A 27,188-nucleotide genomic window follows, 5' to 3' on the forward strand; every position below is an offset into this window, starting at 1 on the left:
GAATGCCTATGAATGATTGTGCTATATTCAAAATATCCCACATAATTCTGCTTTAATAAAGCCATTACTTTAAGCAAATTATATACACATTTGGGTTTTTTTTTAAATATACTGTCAAATTTCTGTGAGGACATATATTTTTATGCAATAGGAAATGTATTGTCTTTAAATTATCCTCTAATGCAAAAAATGTCTTTTTACAAAATCAGAATTCAATTAATATATGTTAAAAACAGGTTAAACAGTATCAAAACATTACAAAGTTACTTTAGCATGGCACAGCATTCACACAAGCAAAGAACATTTTTATCAAAGCTTATATAGTATTGGTTTAACAAGTGTATCTGGACCATGCGTAAGAAAAAATTGTGCTGTCTGTTTTGAATAGCTGAAGTGGCTTCAGTATGACTTCCACTTTTATATCTTCCTAATGTGGAACTCACAGCTGAAGATAACACCATTTTCTCTCCCAAGTCATAAAATATTGTATCAAACATCTTTATCAATATATATATTTTTCTGAAATAAGTTTACATTATTAAAATAATACTCCCAATATATGTGTAGGACCTTCTTTAACATGATGGATGAATGAGAATAGTTTCCTTCCTAGATCTTCAAAATTAGTAATACTGCCAAATAGTTACTCTTAAGAGTATAATTTTGTCCCCATATGGTTAGCAAGGAAATATAATTAGCAGTGGATGTGATAAAGTCTTAAAAAGTTGTTTTACCACATCCATAACTCATCATCCTGAAAGACAGCATACTGCACAAGTCAGTCAGTCCACATGATTTTCTGTTTGTCATAGCATACAACATTATAGATATGTAACAATATATACACATTTCGTACTTGCCAAAAAAAACTCTAGCCAAATTATTTGCATATCTCATTAATCTTCTAAAAATCATTTGTGAAAGAAATGCATTAACAACAAGGCAAACAAGTAAAGAAAAATGCATTTATGGACTAAGTTTTGTGTACCTAAGGATTTTTTTTTTCAGTCACTGTTTCTTCTTCCTTGTCTCTTTCCCCTAATGAACTCCACTGCCTATTAGCTCTTCCTGTTGGTTGTGTAGTAACCAGAGGAGGGGGAGATACACCATTCAGATATAGTAGGCAATCACAATTGCGCCAACAAGACAAGAAAACCCAGGAAGGGCTGATATGTACTAAACTTTAGTAATTTAAACACTGCTTTATTATGATCCCTGCTCACTATATCTAATGTTGGTTGACAACTTATTTATAGCAAGTTGCAGCAATGGTAAAATAATGCAATTAAAAAGGAAATTTTAGAAGCTTCTTGTTCCACTTTTGCTTACCTTCATTCTGTCCTTTCTTCCGCATATTGATAGCTTTAAATACAGGTAGTCCTCACTTAGCAACTGCCTCAGACAGCCACCATTTGCAGTTATGATGATGATGAAAAAGTAACTTCATGTCCAATGTTTGCATTTATGACCTTCACAGAATCTTTCTCTCAGTCACCTGTTTGCCATTACAGTCAGTTAGTACACATTGTCCTATGTAAAATTGCAAGCAGTCACTTATTATTTTTCACTTAGTGACCACTTCGCTTAATGACTGAGTTGCTAGTCCCAATTGTGGTTGCTAAACAAGGACTACCTGTACTGTTTATTTAAACTTATCAATTTTGTTAGTCACAGCCTGAAGTCATGTTGTTTCTAAATTCACCTTAGTATGTTAACCACTTTCTTTTGGATTCAGTGAAATGGAAAGTACTGTTAAGCTAAAGCTTCTGAACACTTTTTCTTGGCTTTGGCCTTTTGGAAGGAGAAGAGAGAGGAAAAGCATGCAGGTCAAACAGGATTTGTTCGACTAAACCTGTCATTGTCTTGTGTTAGATCCTGAAGCCCCAGAAAACAGTGCTCCATTTGCTTCTGTTTATATTTCTCCTGTGTATAAAAACATGATTAGATTAGATTAGATTAGATTAGATTAGATTAGATTAAATTTTGGGTTGATATCCTGCCTTTCATTCATGAGCTCAAGTTGATGTATATAGCGCTCCCCTCCTCCTATTTTTCGCCACAATAACAACAACTTTAATGATTCCCTGTAAAATTAGACCACCACTTGAGTTACTTTTAATAATGTGCAGATCCTTAAAATCTGCTTCCTTTTACTTCCTACTTTGTCCAGACAGCTTTGTAGCCTGACATTTTTTACTAGGATTAAAAATTCAACAATACATTCCTCAGCATGGATGGAGTAAGTGGAGATGGTATTACAATATATAAGGTAGCTGCTTTTTCAGTCTGGAATTGAAGTTTGAGATACTTTTCAGGTAGACTGTTCCACTTCTTTGGCACTTTCTAGAACAACCATAAGACCACATGACATTAAGAATTTTGTTTGATCTATATGGAGGCCAGTGTGTCCAGGACAACTTAGCTTTATAGGATATCATATTAGAATTTTTAATGAAATATTACTATCAATTCTGTTTCTATTTAGCTACATAAATCTTCACATTTTTAATTAATATACATGAATGATTTTTTATGCAAGATTATGTTGCAAAATATTTCCAAATGTTTATTTTTAAAATGTTACTGTTTTAGAACTTTACTGTTCTATTAAATCTGATGTTTATGTATTTGTTCCACCTTCCTTATTTTAAAAAGTCTGTTCTTTGTTCCCATGCTCTTTTAATAAAAAGTATAAAAAAGAAGCAGGTGCATATATATTGCACATATATTTAAAGGAAGAAATAACAATTTGGACCATATTGATTAAGGAACTGCAAATGAGATCTGCAAAAAAAAAGTGGCAGAATGAAACGTTCTTATTTAGAGAATACAATTTTCTATAAGTTCATTCTTCATTTTGCTGTTGTGAGGATATGAAGTTTCTTTTTCCTATATGTATATATATTTTTCTTAAGGACTTTCTGTACATTTGTGTTTGAGAAATGAAATAGATCAGCACCATAAACCTGGCAAATGAGAATGAAAAGTCAAATTGTTGCAGAAAACAGTCCTTCGTACAGTCCATTATACAAGAGTTGTACTAAAAGGCATTCTGTAATTTCTGGAGTATTTCTGAACAGAAATTTTCCAGTGCCTTGTAATACACTTTCTAATCTGAGTCTGAGGAGAATATAACACATTTTTATTTGAAGTTTTTATACTCATTTTAAAAGAATATAAAGTTTGAGAAAGGAAAAGGCACATAAATTCAAAGTCTTCTGTGTTGTTCTGACACTGATAAAGTGGAGAGATTATCTGCTGCTTTTCAAACTGATGCAAACGGATATCTTACAAAACTGGGGTGGGTGGGGGGGTCATTGCCATCTGCTTAGTTTGAATTACAGACAGAGAATACTCATCTAATATCTCTTGGATACTTCTCTAGGAAAACAAAGCTTTTGCTAGGGTAGATATAGTCTGTACTGAATAGCCCTCCAGTGCAAATTACCATATTTGCTAACAAGTGAATTCAGCATAAGAATGCAACCAAATGGGACTAGTAAAAAGGAGAAAGAGATTATTCTGTTTGGGTTATCCTGAAATTTGTGGAAGGCAATGCTGGGGGACTAATTCGGTTGGTTCCATGCGGTTGGTCTTTTGGGTTTCCTGGGACTATGAAATTTAGTTTTTCAACATCACCATAGAGAGAGGTCAGCAAAATGGACTTTGGCTTTATTGTTATCCTGACAATGGCCTGCCCTGTTTCACTTTGATAGTGGTTGCCAAAAAAAACCCATGGAAGTCCTCAGTTCTGGATCAAAGATAAAAGGGTCAGGTTGCAGTGGTCAGTATCCCTGCCCAGCTTTGATAAGTCTGCTTTTGAAGCTCTTTTGTATATCCCATTGATGCAAACAGATAAATTGGTAGAAATACAGGACAAAGATTTCTTTGTGGCAGTACAGATAGTCCTCAGGTTAGGACAGCAATTGGGACCAGAATTTCCATTGCCAAGTGATGCAGTCATTAAGTCATGTGACTGTATTGCTTAGTGACAGCAATCCCAGCAGTCCCAATTACCGTCATAACCCCAGGACTGTGTGGGTTATTGAGTGGGAAGAGGTGGGAGTCTCAGGAAAGTAGGCTGGCAGGTGAGAGCTATGGGCAGGAGCCATGGAGGAGGTGCTGTGGGCAAGCACTACAGGGTGGGTGCCACAGGGGGTGCTGTGGGCAAGCACTATGGAGTGCAGATGGGTGAAAAAGGAGCAGAAGCAACTTCCAACTTCCTGCCATCTTTCCCATTGACTTTGATTGTGGAAAACTGGCAGGGAACATTGGAAATCACTCAGCCCCAAATCATGATCATGTGACTGTGAGGATGCTGCAGCAGCTGCAACTTCAAGGACTGGTAATAAGTCGTCCTTGTTCTGCGCCATCATAACTTTGAACGGTCGCTGAATGAGTGGTTGTAACCCGAGGACTACCTGTATCCTGATTATGGAATTTGTTCCCTAAGGCAGTTAGACTGGCCCCTTTATTGAGATGGGCTGTTATGATTTTCTGTTCTGCTTGCTTCTGTTCTTCATTTCTAAAGGATTAGGGGTTTTCCTGTTTTGTTCAATATGTTTTAAGTTGTTATATTGTTATATTCAAGGATCTTATGCTGAAAATACTTTATAGTTTTATAATCTATTTCCTCTAAACTAAATTGATACTAGACATGCTTAATTAATTTATCCTTTTAATTAATGCTAAGATTTATTCTCACAAAATGCAATATAAGATTTTAAAAAGCAGCATTAGCATATGAGACTATGTAGATCGAAGCTTTTATCCCAAGTTCTTTTTGAGACAGACAAGCAAACTGCAAAGAAGATTGAGTTCTGGTTGAATGGACCAATAGAAATAGAAATTTTACTAGAACATTGGCATTCTTAATTAATTGAGATACAAACTATCATCATAACTTCACCATATTCCTCTCCTATCAAAGATTTTTTTTCGGCATTCGGTGATATGCCATTATCTTTCCTTTCTATCAAAGAAGAGGAAGTATTCTTATGACTGTTCAACAATAGCCTGAATTTCCAAATTTATTCTGAACCAGTTTCTTCAGAATCAGTTGGAATCATTATGATCCTTCAAGATATAAATATACAATTATTATTCCCATGGTCAGGGGTTCTTGAGAGAGATTGGTGAATAGGAAGAGAGATGATGCTTCTGTTGTTAAGTAATTGTGTATATATAGGAAGTGGGGGACTTAGAGTCTAGCTATTTTTAAAATTGTTATTTGTTTTTAAATTGGAAATCTGGGGCCCTGTAATTAGTTTTAAATTATAGAAAGTTTTCCTGGAGCCTACTAAAGTTTGCTTGGGGGGGGGGGGGGGTAGAGGTCATACTTGTTTATTGAAATACTACCCTTAGAAACAATGATGGCATATATCCTGAGACCCCTCAAAAACTGTTTTTTGCCTTATTTTTTTCTGCACTCTGTCCATTTTTAAAACTTTTTATTCATGATTTGCCTCAGTTTATTTATTAATTTTTTGTTTTAGTGTAATAGGTTCCTGGTACAGCAGAAATAATAAGTATGAAGTCTGGTGCTTTATTGTGTTGCTGTGCAGATCTTCTCCCTTGCACTTATCCTGAAATTAATCCTCCCTTGCACTTATCCTGAAATTAATTTTCAGAATAATAGGTTATTGCAGACAAGAGCAAAAAATGTGTGGGTTTTTGCTGTTATTTTTTTTAAAGGTTTGCTGTTATTTTGTTTATATTTTATTATTCATTGCCACCAATGCAAGACATGTAAAATGGGTGTGATATGATTGTAGGAACATAAGTGGGTTGCTGCATTTTGGACCAGCTGCAGTTTCTGAGTGATTTTCAAAGGCAGACCATGTAGACATCATTGTAGAAGTCTAACTGCATGGTGATAAGGGCAAGGCTCGCTAGAATTAGGCTGTCCCACTCCAGAAAGAAGTGGGAGGGCCTAGTCAGGGGTGGGCAAAGATGGTCCTGCCACAGTCTCTGCTTGCTCATCAGCAGTAGCCATAAATCTAGGAGGTCTCCCAAATTAAAGTTATATGGGTCAGAACATAGCTTCCCCCATCAACTGTCAGATTTGTCCTCACGATGTTAACGTTTACTTGTACATTGTGAGATAATGTCCCCACTTTCTATTGGTTGTATCCTGTATGGTTCTGATTCTGTGTACATATGGTACTACCGTCTTAATTAATTATACTCACCATCCTAGGCATCATCCATCTTACAAACAACCAATTCAGGAGAGTCATGCACACAACTTATGATTATCTGAAGAACTTGCCTTTAATCAACACCCTGCTAACTGAGTTTTTTCCCTTGAAAAATTTATAGATCTGTCTTTCTGTAACTACTCATTTTCTGCTATTCATAGCTTTTTGTTACATCGTTTCAATTATTCTAACTTTGTAATTTAATTAATATTAAGAAATGTTGTTAACCCTCATAAATACCCAACACAGCAATATATCATGATATGGGACAAGGCAAAATAATAAGTAAAACTATGAATTAGAAAAATCTTTATGAAATTAGTAATTCTTTACAGACAGAAAGTTCTGTTCTGACACTTCTCTGATCTAGAGAAGGGGTGGAACATCTCGGTCCATGCCTAAGCACTGAGTCCCTAAACTGAAGTTTGCATCTTCATAGAACCAATGATAGGTGTTGGCTCCTTGCATTACTTGCATTACTTAATCCTAATGTTGAATTAAATCACAATCTTTTTCTGTTGGTTTAAAAAAAAAAATTTTTTATTCCCATCCACATATTAAGGAAAAGCTGGGAATATCACAGGGAGTTTGATAACTACTACAACTTTTTAAAAATGTTTAGTTATAGTGTCACATTAGCTTTTTTTAAAGGATTCTGTGTAAACTTGAAAGTTATCAATTAAAATATCAATATTTCACTTTGTGAGCTTAAAGAACAATGTATGCTCTTATTCCATGAAGATTCTGGAGAGCAGAGGCTGCATTTATATTAATATTAAATTCATTACTGTGCTTTGCCTGGAGTGAAGGAAAAGCCCTTATTCCCATGTGTATAGCTACAGCATAAATGAAGTATAATTTGAATCAAGGACAACTTTGTTATTTTCAACCTGGCGCATTATTCTTCCATCCATTCCTGACCTTATAAGGACTTGATGAAAAAAGAACATCAGTAGGCAAGAGATGGGGTTTTTTTTGTTCTGTTCTGTTCTGTTTTGTTTGTTTTTAAAGAGAGATGAGTTTCTTTTTCTTGTATAAACATTGGATAAATCCAATTGTTTCTTCACTGTAGGAAGACTTCTGTTTCTTTCCTACAGTCCTCCAAACATATTTCAGAAAACTGGGAGAACTTTAATCACATTTGGGGGGGATGCAAGGAGCACTGAAGTCCATAGGGAAAAATGCATGAGCAAATTGGTTTGCATATCATTGTATGAAATCATAGAATCCTACCTCATTTCCAAATCTATCCACCTCCTGCAGTAGCAGTATCCTCATATACATAACTATTAATGGTTATCAGTGAAACAGACCAAGTTAATATCAGTGGTTAGACTGTTGTGATTTTCATTGTATTGCATATCTTGGCATTCTGATTGTATTTTTATAATTAACTGAATATAATAATTTCTTATGGTGATAGAAGCAGGGACTTGTTAATATTCCCTGCCTGTAAGGGGCCACTTTAAGAAGAAATAATTTAATGGGCACCTCAATGTTGTACATGTGGTATGCTCCTGAGATTAAAATACACAGGACAGGCATTTGGTACTAATCCCTCCCCAAGTCCTGCTGTGCTGCCTCATTGTGGCGGGGGGGGGGGGGGGTTGCTGGGAGGGATGAGTGAAGAATGGCAGGAGTGTATGCCAAGAGTGTATGTTCCCAGCAGGGTCGCCCAAGAGGTGAAGGTCATTCCAGCTGTCCAGCTAAGACAAGCAAGCACCTATATTGGGCAGCAGCAATATAGGAAGACGCTGGAGGTAGATTATCACTTTAGTGACAATTGCAATTAATTAATCAATGCTGTGTGGGAGAAGGCCATGGTAAACCACTCCTGTATTTTTACCAAGAAAACCATGTGGATAGAAAATATAAAATGATTGACGATATAGTGCTGGATGATGGGCCTCTCAGGTTGGATGGCACTCAACATGCTACTGAGGAACAGCTGAGGACTTTTGGAGTATTAATGGTGTTTATGACGTGGCTAGATTAAAGCCTTTAGGACATCTAGTTGCTGATGTTGCCATATAGGAAAAGAAAATCCAAAGTTGCAAAGATAGAATTACAGTAGGAACATGGAATGTAAGAAGCATGAACACAGGAAAGCTCAACACAGTGAAAGATGAAATGAAATGAAACAATTACAAATTGACATCTTAGGCATCAACAAGTTGAGATGGACTGGGATTGGACACTTCAGAAGATCACACCATTTATTACTCAGGACGTGAAAAACAAAGAAATGATGTTGCTTTTATAGTTACAAAGAGTATAGCAAGAACTGTACTTGGCTATAACGCAATCAATGACCAAATAATATTGATTAGACTTTGTGGACAACACTTTAATATGACGATCATTCAAGTTTATGTTCTAATCACCGATGCAGAAGAAGAGGAGGTTGATGACTTCTATGATCAAGTTCAATTCAAAATCAACAGAACATGCAAGCAAGATGTGCTCCTTGTGATTGGTGACTGGAATGCCAAAGTTGGAAACTTGAAAGAGGAAAATGTAGTTGGATTGTGTGGCTTAGGAAACCAAAATGGAGCAGGAGACCAACTTATCAATTTCTACCAATGATTTCCTCATTGCGAACACTGTTTTCATATGACCAAAACAATGCCTCTATACAAGGACATCACCAGATAGAGTATATAGAAATCAAATTGACTATATTATTGCTAAAAGGAGGTGGGAAAGCTCAATTATAGTATCAAAGACATGGCCAGGTGCTGACTATGGAACAGATGATGAACTGCTCATGTGCAAGCTCCAAGGGAAGCTAAAGAAGAAGAAAACCAGTCAGTTTCCATAATATGAACATATACCTACCATTTTCAAGAACAGGAATGGCTTTGAAGTCCTGAACCTCATTGATAGAGAACCAGAAGATTATGGAATGAACTTAAGTCATTAAGGATAAATGTGAAAAGAGACTGCTAAAAATGAAGAAAGAGAAGAAAGCAAACTGGATGTCAGAACAAACTGTGGAAATTGCCAATAAGAGAAGAAAGCCAAAGCCAAGAAAGACAAAAGTCTCAGAGAGGAACTTAACAAATAGTTTCAGAAAGCTGTTAGAAGAGACAGGAAGCAGTATTACAACAAATCTGTAAAGACATTGAAGATGGAAACAAACATGGAAAAACAAGGAAAATCCTTCAAAAGATCTCTGAAATCAAAGGTTCCAACCTCAAATTGGTATGCTAAAGGATGCCAATGGACAGATAGTAACTGATTCAAAGGAGATCCAAGGAAGGAGTATACTGAAACACTATACAGTAGAGATGTCAACATCCAAGATACCTTACAAGAATCTCTAGTATTAGAAGATGAAGTTAGATCAGCACTCCAGTCATTACCAAGTTGGAAAGCTACAGGAACTAATGGAATACCCATTGAAATATGGCAAGCAACAAAAGAAAGATCAGTCAATGTTCTAACCAAGCTATGCCAACAAATCTGGAGAATGACACAATGGCCAACTGATTGGAAAAGGTCAATCTATATTCCAATACCAAAAAAAGGAGACTTAATAGAGCGTGCAAACTATCATACATTATCCTTAATTTCACATGCTAGCAAAATAATGCTTAGGATCATCCAATGCAGATTAGAACCTACATGGAAAAAAAGATGCCAGATGTTCAAGCTGGCTTTAGAAAAGGCTGAGGAACATGAGACATTATTGCTGATGCACGCTGGATAATTGAAAAAGCCAAAGAATACCAACAAGAAGTCAGTATATGCTCCATTGATTATAGAAAAGCCTTTGATTGTATTAGTCACATCAAGCTATGGAATGTTCTCAAAAAAATAGGAATCCCAGAACATCTTATTGTCCTCTTGAGAAACTTATATACGTGTCAGGAAGCCATAGTTCAGACAGAACATGGTGAAACAGACTAGCTCCAAGTTGGCAAAGGAATGCAACAAGGCTGCATACTCCTCTTATTTACTCAACCTATATGTAGAATATATATTAAGGGAAGCTGGATTGAAAGGTGAGTGTAGTTTTAAAAGTGGGGAAAGAAACATCAATAACTTGCGCTATTTTCAGCTTTCAGGTAGTGTCATCACCAGAGAATAGAATAGAATAGAATAGAATAGAATAGAATAGAATAGAATAGAATAGAATAGAATAGAATAGAATAGAATAGAATAGAATAGAATAGGTTTATTGGCCAAGTATGATTAGACATATAAGGAATTTGACTTCAGTGCAAAGAGCTCTCAGTGTGTTTGCATAGCATCAAGAAATAAAGAATTATTTTATTATTCTTTATTTCTTGATGCTATGCAAACACACTGAGAGCTCTTTGCACCAAAGTCAAATTCCTTGTATGTCTAATCATACTTGGCCAATAAAGCTCCTGCTCTGCTCTGCTCTGCTCTGCTCTGCTTCTCTTCTCTTCTCTTCTCTTCTCTTCTCTTCTCTTCTCTTCTCTTCTCTTCTCTTCTCTTCTCTTCTCTTCTCTTCTCTTCTCTCTCCTCTCCTCTCCTCTCCTCTCCTCTCCTCTCCTCTCCTCTCCCCTCCCCTCCCCTCCCCTCCCCTTCCCTTCCCTTCCCTTCCCTTCCCTTCCCTTCCCTTCCCTTCCCTTCCCTTCCCTTCTCTTGTGATGACACTACCCTGATAGCTGAAAATGCAAAGGATCTGCAAGTCCTAGTACTAAAGGTCAAAGAGCATAGTGTAAAAATGGAACCAAAATTAAATATAAATACCAAATTAATGACAACAGATAGAACAACCAGCCTTAGAATTGACAATGAAGATATTGAAGTGGTGGATAGCTTCTGCTTTTTAGGATCAACCATCCTAAAGGAACAGTAAAGGAACAAGCAGTCAAGAAATACACCATAGACTGGTACTCGGTAGAGTAGCCATGAAGGCCTTGCAAAAGATATTCAAATGCTGTGATGTGTCTATACCTGCAAATATCAGAATTGTGCAAGCCATGGTATTCCCTATAACACTCTATGGAAGCAAAAGTTGGACTTTAACGAAGCAGGATAGGAAGAGTATTGATGCTTTTGAACTCTGGTACTAGAGAAGACTCCTGAGAATATTGTGGACAGCCAAGAAAACAAACCAATGGATGGAACAAATCAAACTAGAGTTCTCACTCAGGGCACAAAGACCAGGCTCAAATTATCTTACTTCGGACACATTACGTGAAGACCCAGTTCTCTGGAAAAGGCTCTAATGCTGGGAAAGGTAGAAGGAAAGAGAAGAAGAGGATGACCAGCAGCAAGGTCAATGGACTCAGTTACAAAGGCAATGAGTGCATTGTTGGGAGACATGAAAGAACAGGTTAGGAATAGATCGTCTTGGAGAAAATCTATGTGGTTACTAGGAGTTGAAAATGACTTGATGGCACATAATCAGTTGCACTAATCCAAAGATTTTATATTCATAAATATATTGTAATAATGATAACTATGGCAGTGCACTGGATTTAGCAAACCCTGAATCCTAAGGCAGAATTCAGGCCAGATTTTCTTTTTTCAAGTGTAGTACTAAGTTTTAAAAATCCATTTAATTCTGATACTGGACCTCAGTTTTGATCTCTTTCTTTGAACAGTGCATTTTCCAAAGCTCTGCTTTATTGTCATCAGTATTATGTCTTGAGTGACTGCATGATAATTACCATATTTTATTTATTCACATAGCTACTCTGGGCAGTAGCCTAATTCAGACTGACTACATTTTCCAGGAATAGATGGAAAAGACCAGTCAGTTAATTCTTTAACCAGGGTAGACACTTTGTGGTCCCCTAACTCTATTTTGATTGCCTCTGTATATCACTGTTGTCAAAAATTGCTGTTGCTGTTTCTGCTATTTTGTGGCAGGGAACTAAAAAACCCGTCTTGTAAGCTATGAAATACGCTTAACATAGTTAAACAAAGGTTTGGGGAGCAGGAACTAAAATCCTGGCCCCTCCCATATGTGTGACAATCCTCTCCACACTGATCACCCTCTCACTGAAGGCCTAATCCCTCCCCAATATTATTAAAGGAGGCCCTGCACCAAAATTTTGCATACCCCTCTTTTTTATTTAAATCTCACCTTTAGATAACCAGGTCCATCCCATTCAGGAAGGGGCACCATTTCTTACAAATATCATTTTCCTTTGCACAAAATCCTTCAACCTACTTGTCTGCAATGCAGTATGGGTCTTTCCACAAAAAATCCTACTGCCACTGTAAATTTCACTGTTGTGTTTCACTATAAATTTCACAACACTACACTACACATTTAACCCTAAACTTGGGTTAACAAAACATAATTGCTACATTCACACAACTTGCTACTGTATGTTCAAACCAAGAAATTTCTATTCTGTAATGAACTGGTTTAATGTAATGAACTAGTTCATGCTAAGATAATGGCTGGACTTCCAACAACATGCTGAATCATCAAATATCTAATCGCATTCTAGTGTGATTTGCAAATCCAACTATTATGTCCGAAAGCAACATAGCATTTAAAAAAACAGATTTTAAAACTAACAATCCCCAAAAGTATGTACATGGATTTTGTATTATGATAATGACTTTACATTGTCTTATTTTTTTCTGTTACAATTTCCATTACTCACAGTGCATCATAACCTTCTTCCAGATGTTAATTATTTTTATGCTTGAGGGCATATTTCTGTTTATATTTCCTATGATAAGTTGAATATAATTCCTTGGCCAGAAGACACCATATCTAATTTCCTTGTTAAAGTTAAATGTATGTTTCTGGTATTTTGATATTTTGGTGCATTGAATACTTAGAATATGGCATGGTATCAACTTAAATTTTTTAAAATCCTCAGTAAATTTCCAATGAATCGATCATATTTAGGCCTATATTGCTAAGACAAACTATTTCCCTTGCTAATAGCCTGTCTGATTTGCTTTTCTTCTAACCATTTTGATTAGCTGAAGGGCAAGTAACTGTAGAATTGTTTCTCTTCTTTTCGTAATATTGTTTTTGGGGGCCTAATAAGCATGTGTTGGATATTTCTGGATGTCTAGAGATGCAGGAGATGGCATTACTTTGGCTTAAAACTTTTCTGTTTAGAGCAATTAATCCCTGTAGTAGAAAATCTTTTCATTTTGCTTGCTGTTCAATCAATGCACTGAGAAGACTTACAGTTACTTACATTAGATTCCTGCAACTAGCCGAAAAAAATATGTAGAAACAATAGCAGAGGAATGGCTAGTGACCTCATGTAATAAAAGGTTCATTAATGAGCTATAGTTATGTTTTGTAGTTTGCTCATTGAAAGAGATCTGTTTGGCCAATACCAGCAGTTGTTCCCATTTAACAGAGTTGTTTTAAGCCAAACAAGGGAAGTGTTTAAGACCTTTTGCTGATGAATACTGGAAGATTCTTGCAGTATTCATCAGCCTTCCTGATGAATCTTCCAGTATTCCCTTAGGTTGACTCCTGTTGGAAAAGCTTTCTGTGTGAATTATATGCTCTAGTTTTATTTATTATAATTTTTTAAAGCCTTACCCAGTGAAAATGCAAAGAAAGCTGTGCCTTTAAGGTATGTGGGAGAGTGTTGCACATTACAATCAACTCTTCCTGAAGATTCATTTAGCGTCTGATTGTACTCTTTGCAGGGGAATGGTGTGGAATTACTTTTGAAATACATTATTCATTGAGTAGATGTAGGGGGAGAAGTTACTGAATTGTGATTTCTGTGAAAAATCTACTGCTGTGAATTGGTGTGTGCATTATTTATATCTATGCAGTGGGTCTTTACTGTATTACAGAGCCATGAAATAAGCATAACAGCCTATAGAAGAGAGCAGAGGACTAGATTGCTCCTTTCTCAAAGGGAAGGATCCTGGAGTCTTTTAACTAATCTAAAACTGGAGATTTGATATCTGGCAGTTGAATAATTGATTTTTGCAAGTTAGCCTATGGAAATAAAAATTCTAGTAACAGAAATTCAGTATGGAAGATTTGTTGTTTCCATTCATTTTCTTTAGATGGCAACCATTTGAATTTGCTTTCATAATATGAATATGATGGAAGCAGTGTGTATAATTGGCAACAGAAAGTGCTTAATTTCTAAAAGAACAAGTAGCAGACTTCAATTTGGCCCGCTTCATACCTAAAGAATATGATTATTTTTCTTCCCCATTGTACAACTAATACATGTTCAAGATAAGAAAAATGTTATGGCCAAATTTACACTCAGCCATAAAGCACAATGGAATCTTGAGTATTTCACTTTCCCCTCAAGTTTGCAGTGTCTGTTTTGAAATGACACATTCACACCAATTTCCCTGACAGTATTTCTGCCTCAATAGAGCCTGTGAATATAATCACTATAGGCCTTCCACACCTTGGTCAAGTCCTATTCTCAATTTTTGATAGCTACAGTAATCTCTGTTTTGCTTAGTCCAGCTTCACACACTGTACTGGAGAATGGATCTGGATCATCTAGGTCCTGGTTTAATGCTGCTAGTGCCTCGCAATTTAAAAGTAAGTCAAAGTGCTGTTTCCAGTGTTGTAGCACTTTGACTGTCATTTTAGCCACTCACACTGGCACATTATGGATGCTGGTGCTAGGTCAGCTGTGCTTGTCTGACGGTGCTTTCAAGGGTGAGAAGAGAGTCCCTTGGTCACTGCACCCAGCTTTGACTCCACCTCTGCAGCTATGCCATCCCAAAAGTCTACTTTTCACTTTTCAGCTTTTTGAGAATTTGTTTTGTCAGCTTTTTGCCGGTGGATTTGCAAGCTTGACCACAATTCTTTCTTGAATCAAGGCACTGATGTCATCCATTATTCATTTTTTATTACATCTTTTCTGCATGCAAGAGCAAATAGTTTCTATTGCCATGTTGATGGTGTTTATAACTTCAAATCACTGTTTCTCCACATTGACATAATGCTCATTTGGTTGCAGGGTGACAAGTCTGTGGCTTCTTGGCATTATTCAAATCACTAAGTTCAGCTGAAGCTGAGTGGTAGATGGCAGTGTGGCACAGATTTCAATTTGATCTTGCATTGAATCAGATGATGGTTAGACATCACTGTACTTTTGCACCTCTCAACACCCTGACATCATTAACAGCAGACTTAAAGCCCCTTCCTATTAGGAAATAATTGATCATAGAAGCAGCATTTAGTACTCATGACTACCAAGTTAATTGATGAATGGGTTTGTCCCTGAATAGGCTGTTCCAAATGAGTAGTGGGTTTAATTGTACCCATTATCATTCATGCTACCAGACGCCTTCCCAGCCAAGCTGCAATTTACCAATCTGTGCATTTAGATCACCTGCCAACATGAAGAGTCCTCTTTATGGCCTTCATTTATGATGCTGTATAGTTCAGTGTAAAAAGGGTCTTTTGTCATCAACTATTCACCTCGGTTGATGCATAGGCCACAATGATAGTAATCAGCACAGTTTCACTGAAAGTGAATATGGCACTACAGTTTGAAATTGCTTCAGATGACGTTATCAATTTGTTGTACCTATTGTTGACTATGAATCCTACTCCCCACAGCAGAAGTTCATCACAGAATAATACCGGTGCATGTGTTCAGAACTGTTTATGCTGCAAATAACCTTCTTGCCAGATCCAGACAATTATATTTCAGTGAAAACGGCTAGCTAAGAGTTGTATTTCGGCAATTTGTACAACCTTGCTCCAGTTTCCCCACTTGGGCACCACATAAGATGTTCCACGTGGCAAAGTGAACAGTGTTCTTTGGTTTTCCAAATTTCTGGGTAGCATCCAGGAGCTCAGGCCTGTGCCACATCCTGTAGCCAACAGCACTGCAACAGGCACAGCCAGCCATACACTTTATCCAGACACAATGGCATTTGTTTGACATTCATTTGGGACACATTGCCGTGGTTATGTGCCAATACATTTTATACCACTCAGTGGACAGCAACCATAGTACTTAGCTGTGTGATGACCATTGGTCCAGCATCCATTGTCACCCCTTTGGTGTCCTGAGCTGACTGGATGGAAGGAATGCTTGAGGAACAAAATATATGGTTGTTTTCACTGAAGATAGGAATAGTTGGCCAGTCCTTTTTAAGCCTTATTTTCAAAGCTCACCATCACAGTCACACACTTATGAGTAACCACTGAATATTGAACCCTACATGGCCATCTGCATATATTTAGCAGTTTGGTTTTTTTATGAATCTGAGACAGCCCATTTGGCCTCCCAAATTAGTGCCTTACATCTGTTTTCAACATAAGTACAAATGATAACATACAAGCCATTTTGTAGCAGTAGCTTTATGCAGAGAAAACATCAGCTCAGTGATGTCTCTAGAACAGAGCTCTAGTGTAGATGTGACCCTGTGATCTTGGGCCTGCCATATCTCTCAGCATAATCTACCTGGCCTTACAGCTGGTTTTGTGAGGATAAAACTCAGGTGGGAAAAGAGCAAAATAATTCTATCCTGAACCCCTTGGAGGGAAGAAGAATATAAAAAGGTTACATAAATATATTTAAAGTCTGCTTTATTATTCATTATTTCAAGGGTTCAGTTTGGGCACTAAAAATAAATCAGGACCAAATTGCAAGGTGAGATGAGATAAAAAGCGTAATATTCTTTGACAGCTATACACTTACAATGTGGCTTCCTATTTTTTTTTCTTTCCTCATTTGTAATCTCTGTTCAATTACTACAATGCATCTGTTAGAAAGGAAAGGAGAAAAAAAAAACATTAATATCTCTGTTGATTGCCCTGTGAGGTCCTTGTCCTCAGCCAGACTTTATGAGTCTGAGGTTTAAGAATGTGGGATTCTCCTTTGTAACAGTAAAAATAATTAATGAACTCTGGTGCAGCTTGTTTTATTATGTATCTAAGAGAATAGCTGTGGTTCAGCAATGAGCTTTAGTGAGAACATACACTTTGTGTGAAACACCCCTGGATTCATTCTAAAGGTAGTGTAACAGGCCCCTGAAATTTCAAGGTAAGGCCACAAGAACCTCTCATATAAGGTTTTGCCAATTACTGTTGGCAATATGTGATTGTACTAGCTGGGAATCTTGAAAGTAATAGAACATCAGGTTGGAGAAGCTGGAATAGGGTTATGTAAATTTGTAAATATTTTCACACCTGACACACTTGTGACAGAGCCATTAATAGAAATCAATTCCCCTGCCTTTTCATCAAATTCTTTTTTGTGCCCCTATCTGTTGTGCATGCAATTTGCTTACAGAATTAGGCTACAATTCATCAAGCTACATTTTCCTAAATTTGAGTAATACACCAGGCACTACAACTGCATTGTCTTCAGAGAGATTTGGATATGCCTCTACTTAGGTGGATCACATTCCTTATGTAGTGCCTCATGTTCTCTAAGTAGAAATTTAAGGATTGTTAAAGATTTTTTTTCTTTTTTAAAGGAATTCAATAAAGTGTCAACTATTTTGATATATCTTGTATTAAGTATTTTTAAATTAAATTAAATTAAGCAGTTGCTTGTTTTAGTAGGTGCAGGAATGTTTTTTGCAACAAAAATAATTATTTTTTCTAGTAAATCTTTATGCCCCTGTTGAAACTTTATGCTGTCTGTGAGTTGTAGATTCTAGTATATATTGCACTGACTAAACAATGAAGCATGCTTAAACTATTTTCTCTTATAAAATTGTAAGAATGGAATAGAGGCATAATATTGGGAATATAATTTGTGTGGAGTTTATTTTTGTTATTTTTAATAAAAGCTGACAGTAACGTTTGCACAACAGTCTTTCCAGCAGTAGGAATTGTTTCATTCTTTTTGATCAATAGCATCGCACCTCCCATTGTGCAGAAACTGGTCTGCTGGCATGTAATATATTGGTATCTGTGGCATAAATATTGTGAATATGTTTATGTATTGACTGAGGTAGCATTATATAGAAATATTGGCACATTCAGTTGTTTCTGTTGATGCCAGGCATTACTATAATTAACTCACTCTCTGTTTTTGTTTTTGTTTTTTTAATGTTTTATGTATGTCCAAGTTTGTCCACCACCTCCTATGGTGACTCATGGAGATTATATCTGCCATCCGCGGCCTTGTGAACATTACAACCATGGAACTGTGGTTGAGTTCTATTGTGATCCTGGCTACACTCTCAGTAATGATTACAAATATATCACCTGCCAATATGGAAAATGGTTTCCATCATATCAAGTATATTGTGTCAAAACAGGTATGAACAAAGCAGTCCAAATACGCAGCATAAGCCTAAATGTCTAACCATTAAATTTTCAAGTGAAAGTGTTTTGAATTGAAACTGCCTCCACAATACCTTACTACGTGTAGCATTTATTTTGCTTTCAAAACAGCAGTATCCACAGGAGGTGTCCCAATTCAAGCCCTGTCTCTTTTGTATGTGTGCAAACAGTGTGGCTCCCCCTACCATGACCTGTAGATGAAACTTCTTCCACATGTGGTTATCTTGATAATTTTTAGATTGGAAATAATTTTGTAAAAACATAAATAAATGTGAGCAGTCATATTTGCTCTGTGGATTAACTTGGAGTATTGGGTTCTGATTCTTCCTTCGTACAATAAAAGGCCATTATTATCTAATGTGACTAGTATTTTTTCCCATTGCTCTTTGTTTCATAGAACAAGCCTGGCCAAATAACCAGGAAACTCTCCTGCGAACATGGAAGATTGTGGCATTCACTGCCACTAGTGTTCTTCTAATGCTTCTGTTAGTTATTCTTGCCAGAATGTTCCAAACCAAATTTAAGGCACATTTCCTTCCAAGGTTAGTATGCTTTATTTTAGATTGTTTTTGCTGGTGTGCAAAGCAGTTGATAATTCTTAGTTAGGAATTTTATTTGCAACTGATTTGTACTACAATTAAATTTCATAACTATAATACCTATCTTGTTTTCAGAAAACAGTATGATCAATGTATCCCACTCATAGGAGCATTCTGCTTTTCGGAGTCTGGCAAAATGTTCTCATCAATTGCATCCAATTATTCTTTTCTTGGCCTTCCCCCTTCCTCTCAGCCCTTTCACTCTTTCTTCATATATTTGTTTTGTAATTCAAACTTCATTCTATGTGCCCAAATCACCTCAACATATTTATTTTATACTAGTCATTCCCTTTTGCATTCAGCACACATTTATTTTTGACCATACCTCTTTTTGTTTTACACAGTTTTAAGTAACGCCTTTCTCCTTTTATGTTTCTCCTGACATACAAAACATTTATTTTCATATAACAAAAGTGGACAGAAGCAAGCTCTTATACATAGACGCTTTAATTTCTTTAAGCAAACACTCATTCCTTGTGATAGATTACATACTACCCTCTATTTTATTACCAGATTTTGTATGTTTAAAATTACTCTATCCATTTTCCCATCTTTAACAAACACTCCACGAAGGTACAAAATTCATCTATCTGTTCTAACTTTTCACTATTTAATGTATAGCTTGCGTTTCCCCTGTCAAACACACCTACCTTGGTCTTTGATATGTTAATTTTCAGATCCATATGCTTATTGCATCATACAGTTAATTAAACAGTCGCTGCAGATTGTTCCGTTTCTTAGCCATTCACTTGGTTCTCTGTGACTGTGGGGCAAGTGAGACAGGCATTGCAAGAATTTTCTACAATGGAAAACAGACTGCTCTCATTGGCTGCAAAAGCAAAGCTGTACACTTCCTATTTAGCAACAATGTGTTGCGGGTTTCAAAGGTAAACACAGCTTTTCCTTGTTTAGCAAGGAGGAGACCCATACAAGCATGAAATGTGTTAGTGGGTAAAGTATTCTGCTGGCAGACTCAAACAAATGTCTGGGAAGCTTCAGTGTCTAGTTTAAAAGAGCTTCACTGGCTACAGCATTTCATTTCTGAGACCAAATCTGTTTTGACTTTTTAAATGCACAAGGATCTTCCTTAAGCAGGGCCCCTCTAGTGGCATTGAAATTGCAACTTCCAGGATTCTACACCAGTTAGGAGTTGCAATCCCAACATCTTTGTGGGGTACTGTGTTGGGGAAGGCTGTTCTCCAGTCTTATTGATATAATGGATCTCCTGGTGCCCATTTTGTTTTAGGCACAAGGCAAAATATTTTCTATAGTTCCAGCTTCTTAATTATTCCTTGTGCATTTTTTACCCTAATATTTTATTGTATAGATCATTCTGATTTTTTAAAGAGCTTGGTCTGGTCAGTTTTGTATTGATCTATTCAGTTTTGTGTTACTTCTTTATTTTTATTTTGCATCATGCTGGGTTATGATGAAGGGAAATATACAAATAGTCATGATAATGGTACACACTTTGACCCATAATTTCACACTAAATGTAGATAAAAGTTTGAAAGCAGCTTTCCCAAGTTGATGGGAAAGTTGTCCAGATGCTAGCTTTAAAATTACTCATGCATTCTGGGAGTTGAAGTCCAATATCTCCAGAGGGTTCCAGGTTCAGAAGGATTACTTTACAGCTTAACTTTGGTGCTTAATCAGTTAGAGACAATGACCAATGCAAACACATAATTAAAATAATTTAGATGCCATCACTGTTCTCCCTAGGATTTCCCATTCTAATTTTTTTATGCTCATGAATCTAAATATTTTGATATAAGTTGAGATATAGGGAGATATTTAATGGGGAATACTGATGGGTTTATCAATCATTCCTTAGTTTAGTGGAGTTATTTTTTTATTTGTAACAACGGGTTACATGACTCTCATTCTCAGAAGGTTTTTGGATATCTTTGAAGTAAGTATTTAGAGATGCACTAACTCCATTTCAAATTACTGAGAACTTTGTTCTTAGAGAAATCTATTTCTGGCAAAGAATGTTTAGCCATTCCCAACATCGTATTTACACACATACACTCTTTTTTCTCCCAATGTAGAGATACTCAAGAGAATTGCAGCAATGGGCCAGACTTTGTGGTGGTGGATGGTGTTCCTGTCATGCTTCCTTCTTATGATGAAGCTGTGAGTAGTGGCATGAATGAGTTGGCACCAGGATGTGCGCCCCCTGCAGGCCAGGGATATATTTTTCAAGCAGATGATCAGAATCCTCCAGCTTATCCTGGACCAGATGATTTGAATAGGTTGCCAGCTGAATTTGACACCTGTGACAGCATTTCAGGTTCTTCTGAACTTCTTCAGAGTTTATACACATCTTCTGCATGTCAGATGGGAGCTCATCCTGTCTCAGAGAGAACTGATGTTATCAACAGCACCACTGAGGAAGTAGCATCAACCAGCCCAAGCATTGATATTGCTGATGGTAATATTGAATGTTGAACCTTATGTGGGATTATTTTAGCGTCAGTGTTTTCCATATGGGAAAAGCTATGAGATTGTGCTTGGGAGAAGAAATCTAGCCTTAAATCCGTGGCTTGTCTCTTTGTTCTAGCTTCTGTTTATCTCTTTCTCCCCCCCCTTTTTTTTTTTCCAGAAGAGCTTCTTTACAAGCCAAATTTTCACTGCCCTCCTAACAGGCATATATCTGTCCTTTATTGGCAGGAAAAGAATTGGTGGGTGGGTGTGTTTTATCACACATTAATTGGAGAACACCAGTTAATTATGCCAGTTAAGATCCTTACTTTCCAAGTCTGATTGTGTTCTCAAAGTATTTTTTTATTAATATTGATTTCTGTCTATTATAATACAAGGTGCAGTTCTGATTCATCTCAAAAAATCAGGACAAGTGAAGCACGTATTATTGCCCATCATCAATACTATGCATCAACCAAATTTATCATTGTTAATGTTTTTGTCATGACAGGCTTGCTGAATATTTGTTGGAGGATCTGTTTAGCTAGTTTTCTCAGACAGTTATTTATTCATGGAATCAGTAAATCATGCAAGGAACTTGAATAGTTGTCTAGGTGTAGAATATGAAGATAGCCAGGCATGTCCTATCTCATGAGCCCATATACCAAGATCCCCAATCTTTTTTGGTCAGGTGCATAGTTGAAATTTTGAGGGTATACTGTGAGTACTATAGATGTGCACAAAATTTTTGAAAAATTCCAAGCCCAGAATAAAAAAGCTACATTTTGACAGAATTTAAAAAGTAACATTATTTTGTATGTCTGAGATCTTGAAAACTCAAGAAACTGATAATGCAGTATTGGTTTTGGAAAGCCAAATAGCATAGGAATACTTAGCCTTAACGTATATTTTGTGTTTGTCACTGTTATGCTGGGCTTTCTTTTTGAACCAGGTTGCCAGTCATATTGTGTGACAGTCCATAATCTCTAATTTCCATACAACAAGGAATTTAAAACAATGCTAACTTTAACTTTCTGGAAGACAGCAGTCTATTTTTTATGTGCACAAAGGACTCTCAGTGAGCATGAGTTTAACAGACATGTTTAGTCTCCCTGCTGTGTCCCTCCCTCAGTTACTTCCAGCCAATGCCAGCAGGAATGGAATCGATTGATTGATTGGTGATTAATTGCATGCCATCAAGTCACTGTTGACTCTTAGCGACCACATAGATAGACTTTTTCCATGATGAGATGGAACCTATACCTGCCTTTTTATTGGCCAACGCTGTCTCTAAGACTCCATTCCTTGGAGGATTGTTTTTAAATCCCATCAAGGGATGTTGGAACACTCAAAACAAAATGGAATGTCCAATTTTGCCCCAGCTCAGGTTAGAATTTCAGAAGAAAGGGATTTAAAACCCGTATGAATTCAGAATGTTTCAAACTTTAACACTTGTCAGATTCTTGGTAAATGCTCAGATAAAGTATTTGCTGGGAGAGGGCTGTGCTTTCATAAAAAATGGATGCTACAGGAGGTATAGTGGGTGAGCTTTTTACCCTCCTAAGATATTAAGGTCATTTTGGGGATAGATGGGCAAATTTACAGGGAAAGCAGAGGGCTGCATCCACCTAACATTTCTCCCCCTGAGGATATCTAAAGGATTTAGGTGGCTAAAGAGATTCTGGTACTTGGCTTTACAGCTTGCCACTATCCTTTTAAATTTGTTTGAAGTGGGGTAGGGGTGAAAAAAGAAGTCATGTTGATCATCCTAGTTACACCCAAATGATGAAAGATAAAAATGCATGAAATCACAATAAAATTCAACTTATTCAACTTCAATAAATATTTCAAGATCCTATAAAAAAAAAATCATGCTATTTTGCTGAGTGTGGGTTTTCATAATACCAGTTTGTGCATTTCAGTGGGCTAATATGCTGAATATAATTTGTGCTGGAGTCTGTCAGCATCTTCTACAATATAAAGGAAAGTAGAAAATTAAAGTAAGTTATTTATTATAAGTGAGAACAGTGTATTTGTGCAAAACCTATATTTCCAGGAACCAAGTGTTCTGGAGAACTCCAGGATGTTTTCTTCTTCCTCCAAACCAAACTTTTCCAGGAGTGGTCTGGAGGTTTTGGGAAGCTAATCTTCCAAATCTGGAGTTAATCATTCATAATATTCCAGTTGAAACAGTATGAATAGAATAGTGCACAATATTCCATTCCTGAAATTGTAGCATTTGTATATTCCTAAAACCAGTTAACAGAGATACTCTAAAAGCCCTAACATATTTTAATCTTGAAATCTCTTATGCTCTGAAACAAAACAGAATGCAACAAAATTAAGTAGATAGTATAGTGCCATGATGAGTCAAATGACTCCAAGTTAGTCTTGAATATATAGGTAGTCCACTTTTCGTGACTGCCTTGCTTAGTGACCGTTTGTAGTTATGACTGTGATGAAAAAGTAACTTTACGACCAATCCTCACATTTATGACCTTTTCAGGTTTGAAAAGCAAAGGAAAGCTAAACTAATATCATAAGCACAGTCGCAGTTTTACTTAGCGACTTCTTTGCTTAACAGCTGAGTTGTGGTCGCTAAATGAGGACTACCTGTATACCAAATTTCAAGCTAAATGAGAATTTTCACACTGAAAATTCATCTACCATAAGACATATTAGCCAGAAGACTGCTTCATTGCATAGCCATTTATAAAGTGCTTTGAACTAATTAAACTGATTCTGTGAAGTCACTGACTCTGATTATGCAAGTAATTGTGCAGCAAATAAATACAAAGATTGCCTGAATCCCTGCATAACTGAATATCTTAAGAACTGGCAGGCCTATTACTGACATGTTATAGCACAATAAAATTGCAGGACATTCCATATGACAGTTCACAATTAAAGCCCATTAATTCTTTCTTTTATTTTCTAGAAATTCCATTGATGGATGAAGACCCTTAATCTGCACAAATATTTCTTGTACTTTGTTTGGGGCTGGGGAAATAAATCATTTACATATGTACACATACATATCTATATATCTATATGAAATCTCTATATAAAGACTGATTAAAGATGGAGGCAAGGATATTTTCTGTTTTTATAAATCTTCCACGTTATAATGTCATCAGATTTTGTGCACATATCTTAAATCAACTTTGGGGTTGAGAGCATCAGCTATTCAACAGCAGCTTTACAAAATGAATCCTGAGGATTTGATGAGACTAAACATTACAGGAGAATTATACGTTCGCGGAATAGTGACAAGTGTATCTGCATCGCAGGAAGTTTTAACAGCTCTTTAGAAACACCAGTGAAGAATAGACAATGGCACACGTGCAAGTTATAATAGAAGTATTTCAGATAATGTAAATTCTGTTTTATAAAAGCTGCTTCATATTTACGATGGACCACAATTTACAAACTTAATTTATTGAGGGCAAAATAAACAGTTGAAATTAAAATCAAAGAGGGTCATTTCTAAATTTCTTCACAAAATCCAAGGTGAAAACCTTTACTGCAAGCAAATAAAACACTTGGGCTCAAGGAAAAGCTTAATTATTTGGGGTAAAAACTCACTGGAAGGAACTTTTTAAAAGTAATGAAGATTATACTTGAAATTAAGTAAAAGTACTTTAGATGATGCTATAAAGAACACAATATGTTACAGGCAAATGCTAAGATACTACTACTTCCTAATTATTCCATTAGGGGACGTAGGAAAAGGAGGCATTAGAATACTTGGTTGAACATGGGAACATGTAGAAATACAAAATATTCTTGTTAAAAAAAGTAAAAGTTGGGAAATCCTTATCCTCAGAGATACAGTAAAGGACTGGGTTCAGTGGTGTCAAAGAGTCATCAAATGGTTATTCTCACCAAAAAAAAAAAAAGGAAACTAGGTTGAGTATGAACTGCTTGAGCTTCTTAGGACTGAAATATCTTAGAAGAAATTGCTATTAGTTGGGTAACACTCTGATCAGGAGGTCATTACATATACAGGTTTCTTTTGTATATATAAATTTTCATTATATATTTTTCTACTGTAGTCATTTGGATCGTGTAAAGAGTAACTGTTATGGGGTAAAGATATAACTGAACTTTTAAGACAGTGAACTATCAATAGTTATCGCTGAAAGTAACTTCAGTTCATTTCATTTAAAGATGTGGGTAAAGCAAATAAAATGCTTAAGAAGAATACAGACTTGAAAAGATTGGTATTTTTTGTAAGGTTGTCTATAGACATTATATCTTTCAGCCTTACAATATTACTAAAGAGAGAATCATAACAAAGAGGAGCTTCTGTTGTGAGAAAACAACATGCTTTAAATTACTAAAGTATTCATGACAGCTGAGATTTATGCCATAATATGATGTGATAGGACAAGAACATTAAGCACACATTTGGGTGTTAAATAGCAGCTTTAACCATTGTGGGACCTTCAGGAGGTTGGTCAATTTTTGTGCCATCGCCCAATCAAAAATCTGTTCCTCCACTACCCACCTGCTTTGGGCAGAAAGAAGGATAGAGTAATGTCTTCTCTGCTAAGTCAAGTGATTGTTTCAGCTACTGCAAATGGGCTTCCTGATTCCGTGCCATACCTTAGGCATTTAGGCAGAAACTCAAATATTATTTTCCAGGGTAAATTTACAGTTGGGTACAGCTAGCCAAATTGATATAGAAGAGATTTTTGGAGCTGCACAAATTATGTTGGTTTTATTTTTACCTCTCTTATTTCTTCTGTTACAAAATATGGGATTTGAGGGGGGGGAGATCTTGCATCTCCTGATGATCAGAAATTAAGTTTTCATTTTATAACAGTATTACAAATGACATGTTATATACATATTGTGTACATCTGAATCTTACTGTTCAATATTGATCTAACAACAACCACGACAAGAAGGTTAGACAATAAATATTTTATAATGCTAACAGTCTCAATGTTTCATGCTACAGTACTGTGAGGTTTTTTCCTAATATTTCCAACCCTTGAAGCAATAAACCATTGATTCATATAGAGGATTTTTTTAGACAAAACAGAAGTAAAGTTTTAGTGGCTTTTAAATTTGCTTTCAAATAACTATCCCAGCTACTTAAGTAATTCATAATTTTCAATAATATCTTACAAAAATTAATAAAAATTCCAGTAGAGCTTAGTCTAAGATTTCTGGGTATAAAACATCCAGTAGATAACTATTTTTTTCTGAAGAGCCCACAGCGTAAATAGCATATGATGCAACAGGTTACACAATAGGCATGAGATATGTAGGTGACAATGACACAATTATATTTTCAGTGTAATGGCTCATGTAAATAAGCATTAAGGAGCAAAGGAAAGCCAGTTATTATTGGCTCAAAGCTGTGGCTGCTTTCAATGTCCTAAACACTATGGATACTTATACTGGAAAGTTATGTCCTCAGATGGTAACAACATTGCCTTTTTGCCAATATTTGTTTTCTGACAGTTTGGTAGAGTCCAAACCATATAGTACCTATGTTTGTTGCTATGAGTAAAGGAAAAAAATCCTGGATACATAATGCCTACAGATTAATTTTGACTTCATGTCTTGATTCTGAGGAATGTTGAGGACAAAAAGCTCTTGTTCCATTTCAGTTCAATTATTCAGAATTATTCCACCCAATAAAAATGTGTCCCTTATCCCTTCTTTTATGACATGTATGTTCTCAATTAGTTGTCTTGATAAGCCCAGAAATGTTCAACACTAAGGCCCTGCCAAATTCTGATC

General features: G+C 36.2%; 1 protein-coding gene across 3 annotated transcripts in view; it reads left to right on the forward strand.

Moving 5' to 3' along the window:
* Nucleotides 1-26,364, forward strand: part of SUSD4 (sushi domain containing 4) — a 100,569-nt gene extending 74,205 nt beyond the window's left edge. For all 3 annotated transcript variants that reach the window (XM_088146278.1, XM_088146271.1, XM_088146282.1), the window contains exons 6-9: nucleotides 18,192-18,383; nucleotides 18,806-18,950; nucleotides 21,059-21,441; nucleotides 24,370-26,364. In XM_088146278.1, coding sequence (XP_088002404.1) covers nucleotides 18,192-18,383; nucleotides 18,806-18,950; nucleotides 21,059-21,441; nucleotides 24,370-24,398 — 749 coding nt within the window. In that variant the 3' untranslated portion in view covers nucleotides 24,399-26,364. The remainder of the gene's footprint in view (nucleotides 1-18,191; nucleotides 18,384-18,805; nucleotides 18,951-21,058; nucleotides 21,442-24,369) is intronic.
* The last annotated feature ends 824 nt before the right edge of the window (nucleotides 26,365-27,188 follow it).

Source organism: Python bivittatus, unplaced genomic scaffold (genome assembly GCF_059951505.1).
Source record: "Python bivittatus isolate LINGU-HERP-01145 unplaced genomic scaffold, Pbiv_v1 ctg000020_np1212, whole genome shotgun sequence".
NCBI lineage: Eukaryota > Metazoa > Chordata > Lepidosauria > Squamata > Pythonidae > Python > Python bivittatus.